At 48.2% G+C, this 20,288-nt stretch overlaps 1 protein-coding gene across 4 annotated transcripts; it reads left to right on the top strand.

Moving 5' to 3' along the window:
- The first annotated feature begins 3 nt into the window (after positions 1-3).
- On the top strand, positions 4-15,098 carry UBFD1 (ubiquitin family domain containing 1). Of its 4 annotated transcripts, none has more exons than XM_042971326.1 (8): positions 4-298; positions 481-813; positions 1,725-1,933; positions 4,674-4,739; positions 4,898-5,003; positions 6,274-6,344; positions 8,893-8,975; positions 13,649-15,098. In XM_042971326.1, the coding sequence occupies exons 1-7, from the start codon at positions 274-276 to the stop codon at positions 8,971-8,973; spliced, it is 891 nt and encodes a 296-aa protein (XP_042827260.1). In that variant the 5' UTR covers positions 4-273; the 3' UTR covers positions 8,974-8,975; positions 13,649-15,098. The 4 variants fall into 4 exon arrangements, with proteins under 4 accessions (XP_042827260.1, XP_042827259.1, XP_042827261.1 ...); XM_042971325.1 differs by lacking the exon at positions 13,649-15,098 and adding an exon at positions 11,356-11,443 and having other exon boundaries at positions 5-298; XM_042971327.1 differs by lacking the exon at positions 6,274-6,344 and having other exon boundaries at positions 6-298.
- The last annotated feature ends 5,190 nt before the right edge of the window (positions 15,099-20,288 follow it).

Genomic DNA, 20,288 nt, shown 5'->3' with positions numbered 1-20,288 from the left:
CACGCTCCCCAACGCCGCTCCGGCCCCACTAGGCCTCTAGGGGGCAGAGCCCATTGAGCGGGCGATTTCCCGGACCCGCCCCCCTCGGGTCCTGAAAGCTAAAGCGTGGCAGGGGCCGGGCAGGGGAAGCGGAGGAGGCGGGTCTCCATAGAAACGTCCACCTGTTTCCGGCCAGGCTGTGCGAGATTAGGGGCTGCTGCGGGGGCCAATCTCAGCTAGCTCGTCTTTTCCCGGCGGCCTCTGCGGGAGTGGTGGGTGTTGTACACAATCATCATGGCGGCAGCCGGAGCCCCGGATGGTGAGTGTGGCGGTGGTGGCGGGCCCCCGGGGTGGGCCCAGGTGAAGCGGGCCTCCGGGAGGGATGCGGTCCGGTCCGCTGGGGAGTAGTCTGGCTCGGGAGCGGAGGTCCGGCAGCACCCGAGGAGGGTTGGGTCCCAGGCCCAGCCTGCGGCGAGCGCCCACCCCCTAACCCCCTTGCAGGCATGGAGGAACCTGGCATGGACACGGAGGCCGAGACGGTGGCGACCGAGACCCCCGCGCGGCCCCTAAACTGCGTGGAGGCCGAAGTCGCGGCGGGGGCGGCGGCGGCCGAGGACTCCTGCGCCGCGCGAGGCAGCTTGCAGCCGGCCCCGGCCCAGCCCCCTGGGGACCCTGCGGCCCAGGCCTCGGTCAGCAACGGCGAGGACGCTGGCGGCGGCGCGGGCCAGGAGCTGGTGGACCTGAAGATCATCTGGAACAAGACTAAGCACGACGTGAAGTTCCCCCTGGATAGCACAGGCTCTGAGCTAAAACAGAAGATTCACTCGATTACAGGTAATCGTCGTGGCACTGTCAGCGACAGCCAGCCTTCCTCACCGCGCCTGCTGATTCCTAGTGCTTGCACTGTGCTGAGCACAGGGCTGGCCACCCTCTTTGCATCTGCTCCGTCAATGCTTAGAATAGTTCTTCGGAGTAAGTACTAATATGCCCATCGTTCAGATGGGGAAAATGAGACCCAAAATCATAGAGCTAGAAAGTGGCTGAGCTGAGATTCAGGCCCAGGCCTGACCCTTAGGCCCCAGCTTCCAATCAGTGTTGCCAGAAACCTCTTTTATGAAAATCATCTGAGGTACATGTTAAATTTACAGCTCCTAGGCCCTTTCCCCTAGAGGGTTTGATTCAGTGTATCTGGAATGTGGCCAGAAATTTATTTTTAGCAAATATCTTGGGTAATTCTCATAAGGGAAATTTAGGAAACGTTGCTGGCCCCTTTGTAGATTCTTATACTATTTAGTTTTCAGTTTTGTCTTGTTTACAGCACTTTGTCAACTGAAATGATTTTTTTTTTTAAGTTTTCTCCACGAAGCCTGTAAGTTCTCTAAAAACAACTTTATCCTTACTGATTTCTGTATCTTTGAGGCCTGTGGTCTTTCACTTAGTATTTGCATGCTTAGAGGGTTGAGGAACAACTTGGAATGAATGATAGCTGAACTTAATTGAATAATTACTGAATACCGGGACACTGTACTAAATGTTCTGTTTCATGTCTAAATCCTTAAAACAAGTTTATGCAGAAGGAATTACTGCCATCACAATTATAGAATTTCGGAAACAGAGAGAGGTTGTGAGTTGCCTGAGCACACAAGGTGGTGGAGGAGTATTCATTTCCAGGTCTGTTGCCACATGACTCTGGTCCAGGTGCATTTTTCATCCCTTCCTTTGACTTTCTCCTATCTTTTCCCAAGGTCTCCCTCCTGCCATGCAAAAAGTCATGTACAAGGGACTTGTCCCTGAGGATAAGACATTGAGAGAAATAAAAGTGACCAGCGGAGCCAAGATCATGGTGGTTGGCTCCACGATAAATGATGTTTTAGCCGTAAACACACCCAAAGATGCTGCCCAGCAGGACGCAAAGGCTGAAGAGAACAAGAAGGAACCGCTCTGCAGGCAGAAAGTGAGTCTGTCATGTGATTGCTAGTCCTGGGAAGTTTGAGGCTTTGTCCTCTGGAGCGTTGGCTGGTGATATTCTCCCTAGAATAAGCTCCTTTTTGGACAGGGCCCATGATGGAAATTTATGGCAGCAGTTGGGTGCGGCTGGCTGTTGAGTGGAGGTGACAACCACCTGAGATTTGCAACTTTGTCTCATCTGGCGGGTCAGTGTGTCTCAAGTCTACTTACTTTAGGATAAGGCCTTTGGAAAGGCAGGCTCCAGGTATTGAAAGGAATCAGTTGTGGATTTCCCTTCTCTATTCAGTGCCAGAGAAAAATGCGACTGTTAGAATTAACCCCCCGTTTTATACAAGTGCTTACGTTTGTTTTTTCGGTTTGTGGCTTCCCCCAAGTCAACAAGCCATTTCTGGATAGGCACAGACTCGGCAGAGAGAGGTTCCTCTAAAACTGACTTTTTCAGGAAGCCAAATGAAGCTGACTAGGAACATAACCACACCGGCATTGGGTTTTTTCCCTCCTGGTCTGTGAAATGGGCGCCTGATTTTTTACCTCCTCTGTTGCTCATGTTGGATAGGAGAGATCCAGCCTTGTCTTCTGCTCAGTGTAGCCATTAAAATTCTTTTCGTAATTAGGAAAAGTGAGAGTATTTCACCGTAGAGGGAAACCCCAGTCGTTGTCCTGGAGCCTCTCAGGCACTCTTAGTAGTGTCCTAGCAAAACAAATAGTCTCAACTTTAATCTGTGTCCTGAGTAGAGTAGACTAATCTGAACCAAGATCAGTTTTAGTAATCATACGCACCAAGGCATGTGGCTCATAGCGTGAGAAGATAGTTTTGTGTTATAGATCCCTATTCCTCTATATGTGCTTCCAAAATCTGACCAGGTATCAAAACGTAACCAGAATTACTGTGAATATTCATGTTTTGCTATAGAAATATTCATGTGTTCAGTGACAAGGTGCTGCCCCAGATTCTACAGAGGATAACGTGTAACATATTAAAAAAATTTTTTTTTTAATGTTTATTTAATTTTGAGAAAGAGAGAGAGAGAGACAGAGCATGTCTCTTGGGAAGGGCAGAGAGAGAGGGAAACACAGAATTTGAAGCAGGCTCCAGGCTCCAAGCTGTGAGCACAGAGCCCAGCAAACTCAACGAACTGTGAGATTATGACCTGAGCTGAAAGCAAGAGTCAGTCAGACACGTAACCGACTGAGCCACCTAGGTGCCCCATGTATAACATATTTTTAAACTATATTGCTTTTATAAAGTTTACTAGATTTTGGGGTTTTATAAAAATCTAAAACATCTGTCTGTGGAGTTTTAGCTAAGGAATCATAAATCTGTGTTAACACTTAAAAGGTGTTTGCTTGGACATTTTCACCCCCAAATATGAGATCAAAATGTAACCAATTGAGTTCTTTTCCATTTACCTATCTTCCTTTGCCGCATCTATGAAATTGTGAAATGTGAGCACGTCAGAAGTGAGTGTTCCCACTGGTCACACCCCTGGAGCATTACACGCTTCTTAAACATAGGTTTTGAGTTACTAATGGTAGCTTAACAGTCTTAAAACTGTTTTCCTCAACACAGGGAAAGTTTTTCCAAAAGGTGATTGTGAGGTATGAGTCGAATTAAGCTGTTAATCTCTGCTGCTTTGTTTCATTGATGCTAGTTATGAGGACTGACATGGCCTAATGAGAGGGACCCATTCTCCTGGCTTTTTATCAGCTTGTTGAGGAATCTGGGGCTAATACGTGTAGGGACCCTCTGCTAGCAGTCTGGCACTGTTGAATTTATCCCTGCCAGAGGGTTTCTGCCGTGCCAAGGAGGCTTTGAAGTGGCCACCTGGTGCTTCACTTTGGTGGAATTGTTTCCCTTCACCCACTGGCTGCTCGGCTGTTTTTCAGCTTTTCCAAATAGGGAGCAAATAATGACCTAGAAAGCCACAGGTGGAGAGGAAACAAGCTTGGGCATTTGGGCTGGTTAAGAGCTGTTTTAGGGAGCCATGAGCCTAATGAGAACCCTTAGCAAGCTGCCTCAAACCCCCTGGGGGGCAGGGTCAGAGGCTTCTTAATGTCAGTCTAGAGAGCGATCAGCATTTCTCTTCGAAATGTGGCTCTCCAGGCTTTCTGTTTAGCTGGGGTTGAGGGTGGGGGAGCGGGGAAGACTTCTGCAGTAGGCTGAGTTTCCATTTGTTGGAGCAATGCCCCTTGTAGGCGGTTAGGCTGGTTACCAGCCTTGTGATCCGTTTCTTTGGGAGGTTAAGTTGACAGAAATGGCTGTCATTTTGTACCTAGCAGAAAACCACCCTTTGCGGTTCTCTTTAGCTTGATGTTTGTTCCTTTCAGTGGCAATTTTTTTGGTCCGAGGAGGGGAGTAGAGTTCATTTGAATTAGCAATCTGGAAACCTTCGTTGCTCCAGAACCCTGATGTGTAATACGGCAGCCGCATAAAATTGATTAAAATTGAGAATTCAGTTCTTTGGTTCTACTAGCCACATGTCAAGTACTTAATAGCCCCAAATGTCTTGTGGCTGCTGTTTCAGACACTACGGATATAGGAGATTTCTATCAGAGACATTCTTGCCCCTGCTCTTTAATGTCAAAAGACCCATAATCTGTACATGTTAAAAGCTTTTGAGCCAAAACATCAAGGCTTTCTTTCTCTTTTTCAGAAAGGTAGTAAGTAATATGACTAAAATGGAGTCAGCCATTTCATTTATTATTTCTTCTGACTTATGTTATAGCAACACAGGAAAGTGTTGGATAAAGGAAAACCTGAAGATGTGATGCCATCTGTTAAGGGTGCCCAGGTAAGCCAGACTCCTTTGTGAGCGTTCTGAAAACGAACCAGACCCGCCTTCTGACCTCCTGAGGTTCCTGTGATCACGTCCTCACATCCTGTCCCTTGTCCTTCTCTGTCATGCCATTTTTCTAGTCCCTATCTCTCACTGTGCTCCTATGCCTCTAGGAGCGCCTGCCCACGGTACCCTTATCCGGCATGTACAATAAGTCCGGAGGCAAAGTGAGACTCACCTTCAAGCTAGAACAAGACCAGCTGTGGATTGGCACTAAAGGTAGGTTCCTGCTCTTGCCTCCTCCCGGCTCGCCGCTGCGGGCCCTCAGTCTTGGGTGCGACTGTGCTCCTCCTGAGATTTCTCTCTTCACTGTGCTTTGCGTGCCCCTGGCTTTTGTCTTTGCTTTTAGATGCTCACCTTCTGTTTGGACCTTTTTCCCTCATTCTTTTCAGTCTTCTGTCAGGGCCAGTCCTTCAACAGTGGCTCTTCACTTGTGCCCAAAACCAGAGGTCCCAAATGCGTGGCCTGAGGGCCAGGTCTGATCCACAGACCAGGGTTTTTTGGGTTTACACACTTTCTGTAAAAATCAAGAGATTTCACTTGATCTCGTGTGGGGGTTTTTGGGCTTCTCTTGAAAAAAATAAAAAAATCAAAAGATGTAGCTATTCTGGACCTGCATTCTCACATGGCAGCCATCGGCTGGAGCCCAGTGGTAGTTTCAGATGAGCCGCAGTCCTCACTGCCCTGTTTGCCTCCTGTGGAGCCAGCTTTGTTCGTGTATGTCACCTGCCTGGCCCCCGGATGTCAGCGTTTGTCCCCGTACCAGGTGCATTCCTAGTACTGTGGACCTGTCCCCACCCCCCTTACCTGTTTGTGCTCTGCCTGCCTCCACCTACCCCTGCCTGTGCCCACTGGGGCAGGCTGCTGCTTGCTGTTGGCTGGGAATTGTCTCTGACTATCCTCACCTTGCGTTCCCCCAGGTGGTTCAAAGTCGTGTCAGTTATGCTCCAGAATTATCTGTTTCCCCCTGCCCTTTTTTTTTTTTGCCACTCTGTTGTGCCAGTTAAGACTCCTAGCATCTTTAAACTTGGTTTGTTAAAGCAAGTTAACCTATTTCCCTGCCCGGTCTGTGTTCTGTTCTGTCCCGCCCATCTCCCTCACTGGCGCTCAAAAACCTTTGGCTCCTTCGGACCAAGTTCACATGCCTAACACATAGTGTCCAGTGTTGTCAAATTTTGGATCTAGGCTTCGGCCCTGCTTTCCCTGTTAATACGCTGTGGGTTTCATCTGCATCAGCCTGCACTTTCCACCACGCTCTGCACAGCCCTGTGTGTTTGCTCCTGCTGGGCTTTTACCTGGAATGCTTACTTCCCATTCTTTGTTATTAATAACATCTTCTGAGGCCCTACTCAAATGTCCTCTCCTATTGAAGCCTTCCCCGGTGCCTCTCCCACCCTCCACATGAGTTGCTGCCGCTTCTGTTCATAGAGCACTCCGTTTACATCCCCAGAGCACTCATTACTCTCTGACTTGTCTGTCCCCCTGTTAGATTCCTGGAGGGAACCGAACATGCCTAATTCACCTGTTTGTGGCCAGCACTGTAGGTGTTCAGTGTTCGAGGTAAATGCTAAAGAGAAGTCTAGGGGGTTCCATCACGTGAGGTTACCTGGTTTCAGGGACAGGCCATTTAATGTGACTGCTTAACATGGGACCACAGTTTAATGGAAAATAATAATCAGAGGGGCAGTGGGGAGTGAGGTGTCTTCTCCTTGAGAATGTCAAAACATGTTTTCTTGTTTGTAAGTCTGTCCTGGTTCTTAAGGCGAACAAAGAGCAAAATGCCAAAAACGCTTGAGTTTTCTAACAGTTTTATGATAACTTGCTGTATATTCTTCGTTTCACATTCACCTCTAACTGCATGGTCAAAAAGCAGGTTTTGCAGAATACGTAAGGGCTTCCCTAGTTTTCCCAAGGGTCTCTGGACCCTCTTTAGTAGATCCTTCCCTTCCTGCAGAGCCTGTCACAGCATTGGTTTTCTTTCATTGTGAGCTTCCCTGCCTCTGTCAGATCCTTACTTGTTCACGACTTTGCAGTTGGTTTTGCTTAGTTCTCCATCATTGCGTTGACTTGCCCAAATCCTGCCTCTTCCTCAATTTTTACTTTCTCTTCCGGGTAGTCTGATTGAAACAGTTGCTAAGGCTGATGCAAAAGGTCCCTGACGGCTAGGAGGACAGGTGCAGGCTGGGGAGGCTGGATGATGACTAAGTCTGCAGGTGCCCGTTGGTGCCTCGGGGAACATTTCCATGTGAGGTGGTTGTGTAGGAAGGCCATTCTACCTGCGGCCCTAAGCAGAACCCCCTGTACCTGTGTTGGAGGTTTTATATCAGCTTGTAGGAGCAGCTGCTTTCCTGTTTTGGCATGAAGGCAGCACTCTAGAAGAATCTTGGTATGTGGGGGTTTCAGAGCTATCGGAAGCCTCCTTACTCACCAGCCTGATTAAAGGAGCATGGCCAAGACCTCTGTTTTCATGGTTGACCAAGACTGAGGTTTTCACTCTCGCCCAGACTACTGTTTCGATATATGTTGGGCAGTGTCCTCACTTGCCCAGGAGTCTTGTCATCTGAGTGTCATAAGCAGCCTCCCAGCAGGACAGCTTGTTCTGGGAGTTGGCTACCAGCCACTGGTTTCATCTTTCCACTGGCGAGGAGCTGCTGTGGAATGACCATCCCGGCAGCTGGTTGGCCTCTTTGTCGATGGAGTTCGTTCCAGAGTGACGCTCAGGGGCTCCTACATGCAGCTTAAACTCTCTCTGGGGTAGCCCATGTAGCAGGCAGTCCTCCCAGCCTCAGGCCCAGCTGCGGGAAGGACGAGCTTCAGGCAGGAGACGTGGGTGGTCGAAGCCGCCAGGGGGAGCCTGTGCCCTGGCCGTAGGGGAGGGTCCAGTGGGATCGAGCTCATTGCTGTCACTAGGAATGTGGGCCCAGGATCGACTTTTCAAGAGAAGCCAGAAATTTATCTTTTTGTGTGAAATCTCTGGACATTTCAAGGTGGCTGGCGTTTAAAAGTGTTTCAGTCTTGAAGACGGCTGCTGGTCCGGTCCTGCCCGTGGGTCACTGTTTTAGAGCCACTGAAAGTGAAAACCTGAATGGATGTCTTCACGTCCGTTCTCCCCACCCCCCCATTTTTCAGACCCCAAGGCCCACAGAATGGAAATAAAATTTGTCCAGTCAACCAGCCGGATTAGAACCCAGGTCTCTAAATTCTAGATCTGTTTCATCAACTCATCTATTTTCAGATTCTGCCTTTTCCAGTTTTTTCTTTCTGCAAAGGCTGTAGTGAGTTTTTTTCCAACTTGATTTAACTTTGCTGAGAACCTCCCTGTCCCCCGCTGTGTCTGCTGCTCTTAGGGGGTGGGTTCTTGTGCAGGAACTCCGCCCCTCCTGCCTCCATGCCCCATCCTGCGGCACTTGGCTCACTTCCCCCAGGCTCCTCTCACTCCTGGCATCCCTCACTGCCTCCTCTTTCTTACCTGCCACCCTTAAACTTGCTGCAAAATGTCTCCTGAGCCTCCTGGGATAAGTGATATCTCGAGGGTTAATCACAAGGTGTTGTAAATGTTTCAGGAGAACTTCTTCAGGTGTGTGTATATGGAGGGTTGGGGGGGCTGGGAGAGGGAACGGGGAAGTGGGAGGGCAAGTGAGGAGGAGAATGGGACAGAAACTAGTGTGAAACCCCCAAGCACTCCTTGTCTGTGTGAGCCACAGGGGCACGTTGTTGCCTCTGTTCTTGGTCCTCTTGATTGTCCCTCCCCCAGGTGCCAAAGACCTTAGCCATTGCTGGGCTCGGGCAAGAACATTGCAGTGGAAATCCTTGGGTGTTTATAAATTGCCAGACTTTAAAAATAACACCGGGAAAGCACTGTCTCTGCTCCCAGAGACCTTTAATATGTCATTGCGAGTCCTGTTCCCCGTTTGCTCCCGAGAAGTTTCCAACTGCCAAGCAAATCTCTGGGAGTGCTGGTCAGAAGACTCTGTCCCATCATCCCTAGAGCACATGGGAGACTTGAGATTCCAGTAGATCCCAAAGCCACCATCCTGATGAGGGACTGCTGAGTCACAGGAATGGACAGGAGGGCCTTTGAGTAATCACTGTAATCCCTCTCAACTAGAGCGGACTGAGAAATTGCCCATGGGCTCCATTAAAAATGTGGTCAGTGAACCTATCGAAGGACACGAAGACTACCACATGATGGTAAGTAACCCGGCGTGGGTTAGCCTCTTACTGCACTTCTGCTCATCTAGCAGGGAATGGAGCTCTAACTGAGCTTTTTTAACTGAAGAATCAAACTCAGTGTTCAGAAGACGCGCAGTTTAAGACCCTCACGTTTTCTTGATCTACCTAGAACTTTATCTGTGACCTATTCCTCAGTTTATTTTACATCCTCTCCCCACCAGTGTAAAGGGGACATGTTCAATACCTTTATCTTCCTCTTGTTTGTAATATTTTGTCTTTAGACCAGGAAAATAAATACAGAGAGGAGGATTGGCTCGCGGGTTTTCATTTTAACTTTTGTCCTACGTATAAGACAAAATCTCCCACTAACCTGGGCGTTGGTGAAGACGCCGGGCAGTCCCCTTCTGTGATGGTGTTGCTCTTCTCAGGCAGCAGCCATCAGGTGGCTGAGGACTCTGTGGATAAGATGGGGTCTGTGGTCCTCATTCTGCATGGAAGTTTCCTCTAAAGAGAGCAGGCTCTTCTCTCGCGGGATGACGTTCAGAGGCATTCCCCAGGTTTATGCAGAGCAAAGCCAAGAATCCAGTGATGCAGTGAACGGAGCAGCTCAGGCAAACCCCTGAATTCTCCCAGCACTATTAAGAGGGGCCACTTTAGAAGTGAAGTTTGGTTACCAGAACTTTTAAGTTACTATGCCGGGGGCCTGACCTGAGCCATTACTAGGTGGTGCAGATGTTTTAGCTTTAGCCGACAGCACTGTAGCTGTGTCAGCCCTGTCACGGAGATGAGGAACGGCTGTGGCTCGACCTGCGCAGTGGTGTTTACAGAAGTCCTCTGCAGAGGGAGGTGTTGGAAGATCCCAGGAAAAAGGGGTTCTGGTGTTAGAGAAGTTCTCTCTGGACAGATGGCAAGTCTCCTGGCTCCGGGGGAATGTCAGCCCCGTCCCCTCTCTTGGCCTGTTGGGGTCTGTCCGCTCCGAGGCACTGAAGCCAGGCCATGGTTGGGGTTGCAGTCCCTGGGCCACAGGGCTTTTGGGTGACCTGGGAGTGTCACTGTCAGGCCCTCCAGCCTTAAAGGATTGCAGACGTATTTGTTCTGCTTACTCAGCTGTTTTTTCCATTTATGAAGTCGGATTCTGGGTGTTTTCAGCTGGGCCCCCATTTTGCCCGGTAGCATTTGCAGCCCCGGTTTTCAAGCAGCCTGGTGAGAGGGATTTCAGACCAGTCGAGTGGACCTTTCAAAAGTTGGTTTGGATGGTCAATGCCTTCTTACTCGGTTTAAGTGCTTGTTTCTCTCTCAGGTCCTCTCCAGCAGAGAGTAGCGCTCCTAGCCCCTTCTCGTCATTAAACACCATTAAGTGGCATCCTTACCTGTAAGCGAAAGGACTTCCCTTGTTTTTTAGATGCCATATCAGTCACTAGATTAACAGTATCATAGTTCACATCAGAGAAGGATGGCTGTGCTTTTCGTTCTCAGAGAAATGTTTTAAAAGGCAGAAAAGAACAGAGTAACAAACCCGTATATCCGTCACAAAGAAATGATCATTGGAAATATTTTATGAATTGCTTTAAACCCTTTTTTTTTTTTTTAAATAAAAGAAAACCTACCAACAGTGAACACGTCCCCAGTGTCTCCCCCTCCCCCATGACCATGAGCATGATTTATCATGTGGATCCTTCCCAGCTCTCTACACTTTTACGTTACTATAAATCCATGGACGAGATACAGTACTGTTTTGTGTTTTTTCAGTTTTCATAAACGGTCTCATGGTATGTATCGTTCTGCAGCTTGCTGTTTTTGGTTTGACATCGTGATCTGTCTGTATTAACTATAGATCCAGTTCGTACCTTTTGAAAAGTAATCCCGCATTCATACGAGCAGGCCACCATGTCACTTTTAATTTTGCGTTCCCTTACCGACGGACATGTAGGTTTTTCCGGGTTGTCCCCAGTTCTGACAGCGCTGCTTTGAACGTTCAGACCTGTCTCCTTGTGCATGTGTGACAGTTTCTCTAGGGCAGTGGTTGTCAGACTGGTCTCTGGATCAGTAGTATGACATCACCTGGGAACTTGTTAGAAATGCAGATTCTCAGGCCCCAGACCTCCCTGAATCAGAAACTCGAGGGGGTGGAGCCCACCAGTCTGTTCTAACAAGCCTTCCAAATGGTTCTGATGCACACTCAAGTTTGGGAGCCACTGCTTTAGGATTGGCTATGCTTAACTTGCCCACCACCTTTTGGTTTTTTGTTTTGTTTTTGGACAGGAGAATGCTCCCTGTGTGCACAGTTTTCCCCTTCCTGTAAAGAATTCACTTCTCAGCCCTCCCCCGTGTGTGTCGTGCTGCCTGCTTAGTCTCCCGACCTCTGAAGTACCGCTTGGTTTTCCTTTTTCCCTTCCAGGCGTTTCAGTTGGGCCCCACGGAAGCCTCTTACTACTGGGTGTACTGGGTCCCAACTCAATATGTGGATGCAATCAAAGACACTGTGCTGGGGAAGTGGCAGTATTTTTGAAAGCACTTTCACCTCTGGCCCAGGAGACTGACCCAAAGTGAAGGACATTGCTGGGAGAGGCCTGCAGCATCCCTGGATTTCAGAGTTCTGGGACTTTGTTCAAAAACAAAAAGCTATATCCAATCTAAGGTGATGTGGTGACTGAAGCCAGAGGTGATGTACTTTCACCATTAGCTTAATTTTAACTTAAAATCACCAGTTCCCTTTTCTTGCAGTCAGCTTCATATCATTTTTAAAGTTGATACGGTGGAAATCAATAAATCTGAATTCCGAACATGTTGTGTGGAATACTCTTAAGTGCGTTTGAGAGTAGATCTACCAATTTTGTTTAGAAAAGAATGATCAAAAGCTTGCTGGTTTCCTTTTTTTTTTTTTTTTTTTTTTAAGTGACTTCAACTGAAATATTTTCATAAATCTTTGGTTGCAAACATTTGGACTGCGTTGTGATGAGTTGGGTTTTTTCTTTTTCATATAAAATTGTATGCAAACCGGGGGGGTTAGTAAGCCATATTTTTCTGTCTATCGATTCAGATTTAATTCTTTTCCCTTTTTTATGTTCTCACTTCTTAGATCTGAGTTTTTGTTTTAAAAACCCAAAGATGTCAGTTCCTGTTTTTGTACCTCATCAATGCTTCCTCTCCTGGCCTCCCTCCCACCGTGCTGCTGCTTGAGAATGTGCGGCGGGAGAGGAAGAGCTGTTTGGTCTAGGGAAGGGAGCTCTTGCACTGGGCCCTGATCTCCGGGGAGTTCCACTGCTGGTGCCGTGGTTGTCTGGCAGCGTCACCGATTGGGCCTCACGGCCCAGCCTGGCGTGAGTGCCCTGGGGATGCACTGCTCAAAAGCCACAGCTTCCGGGCCAACTAAGGCCTCTCTGAGGAGGAGCTGGGTGGAAGACAGTTTCTCCAGCCATACAGCCACAGGCCCAGATCCTTCTTTCTTTTGGAATTCTGAGAAATTCTTAAGCAGTCCAACAATTATTTCAGTTATGCTTCTCCATTTGGTCCTTCTGCTCATGTGTTATGTTCAAGTGTCCTTCATCCCAGGTCCAGAGATGCTGCCTTTCTCAAAAGACTTGTTGACCTAGTGGGTTGGCCGATGTATTTAAACATCGAAAACGGGATAAGTTACTTTCATGAATTAGCTCACCTTCTTCTGGTTTTAGCCCTTCTGTTCTTGGTACATGTGAGCTTCTGTTGTCTCCTTATGGCTTGATGGACTCTGACACGAGGGCGAGTCTCTTGGTGAATGATCCCCTCTGTGCTCTTTGCTGTTCCTCTGCTGGCTGTCTTTGCCACTCTCCTCTCCCTGGCTGCAGGCTCTCATAGTAAGGTTTGGCGAGAGATTTTCCAAACTTCACATTTTGGATTCTAGGCTGTTCCCCCTCATTCTGTGAAATGTAATTAGCATGTGTTCGCCTAAGATGACTATTCCTTGTGAGCCAGTTAATGATGATACTCTACACCCTTCCCTTCCAAGCTGTAGTTCAGGCATCCAGCCCATGTAGACAGACTCGTGCTTCTCACGGTATAGCCTGTGCCCGGTTATGCATCTGAGCAGGGAAATCTACTCTTGCTTTTTTGGGGGGCATACGTACATTAAGTGAAGTGTCGCATCCAAGAAACCACGTGTTTGTCATCTCTTGAAGAAGGAGCAGCCGCTGCAGTGTTTCTGTCCTTGTTGGCCTGCGGAGCCTGGAGAAAAGGGCTCCTTTGCTACTTGTCAGAGCCTCCCTCTGCGGTGGACGGGTCTGCAGAGGAAATGATCACGTAGCAAGTGGAAGGTCCTCTCGGTGTGAATACTGCCCTCTTCGTTGGCCAGCGTCCCTGTCCTGGAGACGTGTCCTGACAGGGCCACACGCCCACTTTTGTTCCCACAGAGCCGGTGTCTCCGTCCCCAGACTGGCCTCACAGTGCTGCTCTCCGAGGCCCTTCCCGCCAGGTCTCCTGTGTGCCCTGTTCAGTGGCTGCACATGCCGTCTGCCCTCCTTCCTTCCCAGTGAGAGCGTGTGTCCCTTTGTCTCCCTGCTCCCCAAGGGCCAAACCGCTTCTCACTCAGGCTGCTGTCATTTCTAGGCAGGACCAAAGCCTGCGTGAGCCTTTTTGTTTTACGTAAAATGGTGCTTTTTTCCTTACTTCGAGATACTATATATAAATAATAATGTCAACGACGTCTTTTCATACAGAACCGTTGGAGTATTGCTTTATGGAGCTCAGTAAATTTGCTAGAATGATCTTGAGCTCTGGCTCCTGACCCTGTCTGCATGGAGACCTTGCTGGGAGCACTCGGGAGAGCAGAGGTGGACAGCTCCAGAAGCCGCTGGGAGAAGTATTTGATTTAGATCCATGTCTGGGTCACAGCAGTATTCACGGGTTTGTCACTCAGTCCCGTGAGCGGTCTCTTCCTAACCTTGTTTACGGTCCAGAGTATACTGACTAAATCTGTGTTAGCAAAATGAAGTACTCGTCCCCCTAGGTGGCATCACAGTGTTAATTTTTCCTCAGGATTATTCCTGTGCAGCTCCTTCCCTGTTGGAGGGGAGCGGCTCCTTCCCCGGGGTCATGCCCTGCCTCCCTGTGGCAGAGGACTTGCAGGCGGGTGGCCTCAGGAGGACAGACGTCAGGCCTCTCTTCCCTCCCTGAGCCCTCTTGGCCAAGTAGTGACAAGGTCACTCGTGCCAGGGCTCCGGCCCTCGCAGCTCTGCTTCTGTCAGTCTGGTCAGAGAACTTAGAAAAGCAGATTTGCGAGTTGCTGGAAGTCTCTGGTGTGAAGTATTTTAATTGAAGCTGGGCCTTTTGCAAGTGGCGTTAGCTCTTTGCAGATGGGATTGAACTAAGGATGCCCTCGCGGACACGGTGGGGGCCACTGAGGCCTCAGTAGGTTCCTTAGCGGCTGCTCTACCTGACAAGGGCCAAAGAGACCAACTCTGTCACTTTGCCACATCTCAGAAAAGTTGCCATATTTCATCCGGAAGGGACTCGCTTTCCTCTTCTTCTTCCTTTAACCATGTGCCTGGAGGAGCCGTCCTGGGCTCTCGCACTTGGCCCACCCTTGCTTTGCTGGGGCTGAGAAGGGGAAGGGATGGACTCCACGTGCCAGGGCCGTGTGAGGGCAGGCCTGCTTTCCACCCCATCTTCTGAGGGAGACCTCTCTCTTGCTCCTTGCTGCTGTGTTCATGCCTGTTGTCTTGGAAAAAGGATGGTCCCTTTGTCTTAAGGCTCTGCGAGGAAGTCCTCTCCAGTTAGGAGAGGACTGTTTCCTTCCTAGTAGGGCCGGATGGCCTCTCTGAAGTTACAGGTGGTCGGGAGCCCTCCAGAGTGCAGAAATCTGGCACATCTCCCTGCCAGGCTGGGTGGTTCTACTGCTTTCTAAATTTCTAAAAACCTCTTTCCTTTTCTTTCTTAAAGAGTTCTGCAGAATTATTTGACAATATACGTAAGTACCATGTTTCCTTGTGGTGTGCGCTCTGTTCTGGTTTCTGTTTTTAAATCAAATGCCTGTTTGGGAGGAGATGAACGTATTTAGTCTATTAGATTTGCGCTGCTGGATTTTTTTTAAAGTGTAACCTTGACTAGCTGTCTTATTGTTTATCCTGTAAGATTAGTCTATCAATTAAAGTTTGATAATTAATTGCGTCTCCTTTTCCTTCCAATTTTTCACGCGCCTAATTCATACTGGGGATTGACCAACATTTGGGACTGGGCCCGGGGCCATTTTTTTTTGCCAGCTGTGGTCTGTCATAGTACTCTTATTTATTTGGCTTTAAGTATATCCAAATTTGTTCCTGTGAAAAACAGTTGATACAGAGATTTTGGTCTATTTACCATGTTAGCCAAAATGACCTACTTATCAGACACGCTTGGGGTAGGACGGCCCGCCTTCCATGCTCTGGCCTCTAGGTGTCAGAGGGAGGCTGTCTCCCTGTCCGTATGCCTTCTGACTTGTGCCTCGTGTGACTTCACCTGGCCATTCAGCCTTTGAGGGCATGTTTAATAAAACACTGAGATGGAGTTACAGGGGGGAGTTGGGGTGGGAGAGAAGACCTATTTCCAAAAACAGGACAAAAACAGTCCTCGGCATGAAGAGTCATGATAGTTTGTCAGAACTGGTTTTGATCCAGTACCACCCATGGGACCCTCTCTCCTTCTCTGCGCTCTTTGTAAATGTTCCGGAAGGTTCTGGTCTCATTGCTCTCCCCCCCCCCCGCCCCAACTTTTTCCCCCTTATTTTCCCAGTATCTCAATCCTGAAGCAGTGCTGCCAGATTCTTAAGGATCTGTTGTATGGGAAAGAAGGGTGGGCTGGGACCGGGCCACGTGCTGTACCTTGGCTGATTCGCACCTGGAGAATCTGTACAGAGGATGCTTCTGGATTTTATCCCAGTTTTGAAGTTATTCCAGGCACCTTCAAACTAATAGGACGAGCAACTGTCCTCAGATGGAGAATGAGATAAACTCCATCCTGAATATCCTCCCGTACCTTCTGGGGTGATGTCTGGCATTTTCTCAACAGTAGTAACCGACAGAACCCTTACTACAGTCAGGGTCCCATGAACCAGTCATTAGGGCAAGAGGCAAGGACTTCTTCCTACTCTTGCTCAAGAGGCACTCTGCTTAGCCCAGCCATCCTGCAGGAATTTGAGATCCGTCCCACCCATGAGCTCTCTGCTAACACCACTTGGCTACTTTGAGCCAGATTAACCCCTCCAGCTTTCCCTTGTTTGTCAAGGCTGGTTTTGATCTGAAGCTTTCAATAGCCTATCTTACTCCCCAGATAGAACTTTTCCTACTGTTCACCCCATTTTATATAACTCCTAATTCTTGAGTTTCTTGCTTCTGTTTTATTCCTCTCCCCTTTATCTAATGTTAATCCCTTGCTGTTTTCCCCTTTTTTGTTTTGGAAAATTTCAAACCTACAGAAAGCTGCAATCTGCTACAGTGACCACCTCATACTTTCACCAAGGTTCACCAGTTGTTAAAATATCAACAACATGTGTTTGCTTTCTTCTCCAGACACACATGCACTTTATTTTGCTGGAACATTGGACAGACATACAGAAATAGTGACACTGAGCACTCACCTCCTAAGAATGACACTGCTGTACCTTAGCACAACACCATTGTCTCATCCAAGAAAATTCATATCAATTCAACAATATCTGTTTTACAGACTGAAAAACTTCTAGAGCTTATTTTTCCAACTCCTAATCCTTACGTTTTTGAATCTTTACCCTGGTCTTGTGTTTTTTCAGTACCCACTTAGCCTTTCTGCTGTTGCTAACCTTGGTTTTTCTCTCCCACCTTAATTTCCCCCATATATTTCTTTCATCTTAATTTTCAGTGTGACCCCAGATCTCTTCCTTTCTTGTCCTGAGCCTTGCACTACTTTATGTCATGGGCTTGTCGCAGTTGGCCACAGCTGGGGTTCTGGAGGAGGTGTGCTCAGGGAACTGGCACGTCACAGAACAGAGTCCTCTCAGCCACCATTCCAGCTCCCTTCTCCATCTGAGTCTAAGTCTTAAATACTCCAGGGGTCCAGGCATCAGAACTCTTGGTTTTTGGTGACAAACCTGATTCGCATGACGTAGGCACTGATTCAGCTCCTGTAAGTGGAAAACCAAGGGTCTCACACCTATAGCCCGATAACAGGCACTCAAGTCAGGCTGTCGGGCATCTGACCCACTAACCCCCAACTCTGCTTTGCCAGATAGTGCTCTTATTGGGGGCTCGTTGCCCTTGCCCTCCACAAACACATGAACGTGGTAACCTCAGCATGGTAATCTGGGCACATACTAGTAGTTGACTTCCATTCGTTGTGAGTCTGGGGCTTTCAAATACTCCAACCTGTAGAAAACAGCAGCTTTGGAAGACCATCAAGCAAGGTTTTGACCTCTTGCTCTATGCCAGGCCAGTGCTACTTGGAAAGGGACTTGCTCCAAACACTGCCTTCCGGTCCTGTGACTTCGACTTCTTCGAGTCTTACCATATGCCAGGCACTGGGTCAGATTATGTATGTGCGTTAAGTTATATTGTCAACACTTCACCACATCCCTCGTCTCCCCCACTTAACCCAGTAAACAGGTGCAGACAAGCGAAGTGGCTGAGCCAAGGGTGTGTGGAGGCTACCATCCAGAACCCAGTTTTGCCTGATGCCAAAGTCTGAGTTCTAGATACACACTTTATTGTTGAGAACCTAGGCAAGTCCTTGGCTACTTTGTTTTCTTTCACAGATTTTCTTCTTTCCCTGGTTTAGCTGGATGTCTTAAGGGCACTAACTTGAGTTTGTAAATTGTATTTTTAAACTTTGAACCCTGACATTTGTTTTTTAATTGGCTACCATGTTAAAAATCAGAACAGTAGGTAATCCAGTACTTGATAAAATTTCAACTGGTAGGTAATTTCTCACTCAGTTCTCAGCTCTGATCCATCCTTCACTTTAGGCTTACACATGTAAGGATCCATCCTGGGAACTGAAAGTCAGGAGTTAAGGCTGGGGGCTTAACTCCATGGGGGACTTCACAGCTGAGGGAACCAGCACGGTGTGGGGGTGGGGGACAGGGGGGGAGCACTTCACAAACTCACCCTCCAGCCCCGTGACTCCAGTCCGGAGTTTTTCTTGAGCTCTTGCTGGTTATCAGTTATTTGCTTGGGCTAACCCACAAACAAATCCAGCACGGTCCTCAACCTCAACCGAAATTCTATCCTCCAATCTAATCCTCCTCCATTCCCTATTTGAGGCAGCAGCTCAAGCAGCACTCAAGCCAGACACTTGAGACAGACCGTAGGCTCGCTGCCTTCTTCGTCTGACCAAGTGTGGCCATTTTTATTCCCACGGTATCTTTCCAGTCTGTCCCTCTTTATCCCAACCCCCAAATCTGCATTTTTCTCATGGGCTCTTCCAGTAACTACCACGTCCATCCCCTCAGCGTGCCCTCTGCATAGCTGCCAGCGTCTGAGGCCAAGTGTATCTGACTGAGTCTCCCCTGCAGAAGATCCCGTCAGCACCCTCTGCCAACGAGTTCCTTAACCAGGCTAAGGCCCTCCTTTGGGACACAATCCCAGCCAGAGTCAAGAGCCATAGGCGGCCCCACCCAGGAGCCCATGCTGTAGCAATGTCCCAGACTGAGCAAACTGACTTCCCACCTCCTGCCGTGGTACGCGATGCTCGCCGGCTTGCCTGCCCGCCTGGCCGGCTCCTGCAGAACCTTAGAAACTGCTCGGGCTTCATTGCCCACCAGTGCTTTTCCCAAGTATCGGTGCCCCTGCTTCTGTTCCACTCCTCCCAGTTTCCACATACTTTTAAGTGTCACTTTTATATTTTTCATTTATTACACAATACATGGTATTTATAATTAAAGAAATACTGATCGGCAGAATTAAGCCAATGTATTCCTACTACATCATGGTGATCATTATTAACATTTCGGTAGGTGTTTTATAGAAACGGGATCATGCTAAACATCGATCTTTCCACGTCATTGTGTAAAATTATTTCTATTTAACCAATCTCGTATGATTGGACATCTATCCATATGCTGCCAGTGTACCCTTCGTTACATGTACGCGAATTTTTTCCTTTTTTAGTTTGGCAAATTTCAAACTGAACAGCAGGAAGAACAGTACAGTGAACACACGTGTGCATGCACACGCCTGTCAACTGGCCACCAGTTGTAAACGTGCTGTGTCATTCTTTTTTCTTCTCTTGTGCTGACCATCTAAAAGTTAGCTGGGGACATCTTGATGCTTTACTCCCAAGTGTAAGTCTCTGTCCCCTAAGAATAAGTTCAGTCTATGTAAGGCTGTTATTAGATCCAACAAATTGAACATTGTTTTGTCACCTATACCCAGTCCAGTTGTCCACTGAACATCTTGATCTTTTTCCCCAATCCTTTCAAGCTTCACAGTCCATGAGGTTGACATATCTCTGGTCTCCTTTAATTTAGGATAGTTGCCCTTTTTCCCCAGGGCACTGATTTTTTTTAAAGTCCCACCTTCTCGATTGATTTCCTGGTGATTAGGTTCAGGTTAATGATTCCAGCAAAACCCGAAGGTGACGTCTCTCTCGGTTCATCAGATTGGGAGCAGTGGTGCTTGTTTGGGACACTGCTGATTCTGAATAGAACGTATCACACGGATTCTGACCATCTCTTCTATGAGATGGGGAGCTGAGGACGGAGACACGTGCTCAGACCCCACCTGGCGAAGCGTGCCCCATCCATGGCAGGGGTGTCATTGCTTCACTGGGTGAGTGAGTGCACTTGGCTGTTTGGAGGACACGGAAGAGTGAAGAGCAACGTGGCAGAACTGGAGATGGGACAGGAAGCATGTCAAGACCGGCTCCACACCACCCTCTCATCAAGGGAACTGCCCGCAACAGATGCACAGATCCCCAAAGACATTTGTAGGAGGCCACTAAAACCAAATGCACGCAATCCCATTGATTCTGTTTTAATTCACACACTTTGGAATACTACATTTGGTCTGCCTGTGGTGGCACACGAGTCTGTCAAAGAATTTTCCAACAAGTTCTTAGAGCAGAAATATCTTTGCTGTTAACACCCAGATCCTAAAATAGCATTACCAAGGAATTATCTGTGCGTGACTCAGTGAGTTTTTTCCCTTATTCTGGCTCTTTGGAAACTTCCCAAGGACGTGAATGGGCATTGCATTGGCAGTGTGTGGTTAAGACGGTAGCAAAGCATTCACTGCCAGCACTGACGCGCACAGACTTTGTGACCTCAGGCAGAAACAACCACTGATGGGTTTTTTGGCGGAATGTGCAGCTGTCAAGGGGTTGAAATAACCAGAACAGTTTACCCCGGATGTT

Source organism: Panthera tigris, chromosome E3 (assembly GCF_018350195.1).
Source record: "Panthera tigris isolate Pti1 chromosome E3, P.tigris_Pti1_mat1.1, whole genome shotgun sequence".
NCBI lineage: Eukaryota > Metazoa > Chordata > Mammalia > Carnivora > Felidae > Panthera > Panthera tigris.
The sequence above is the reverse complement of the archived record's forward strand: the minus strand, read 5'-3'. Positions and strand labels throughout refer to the sequence as shown.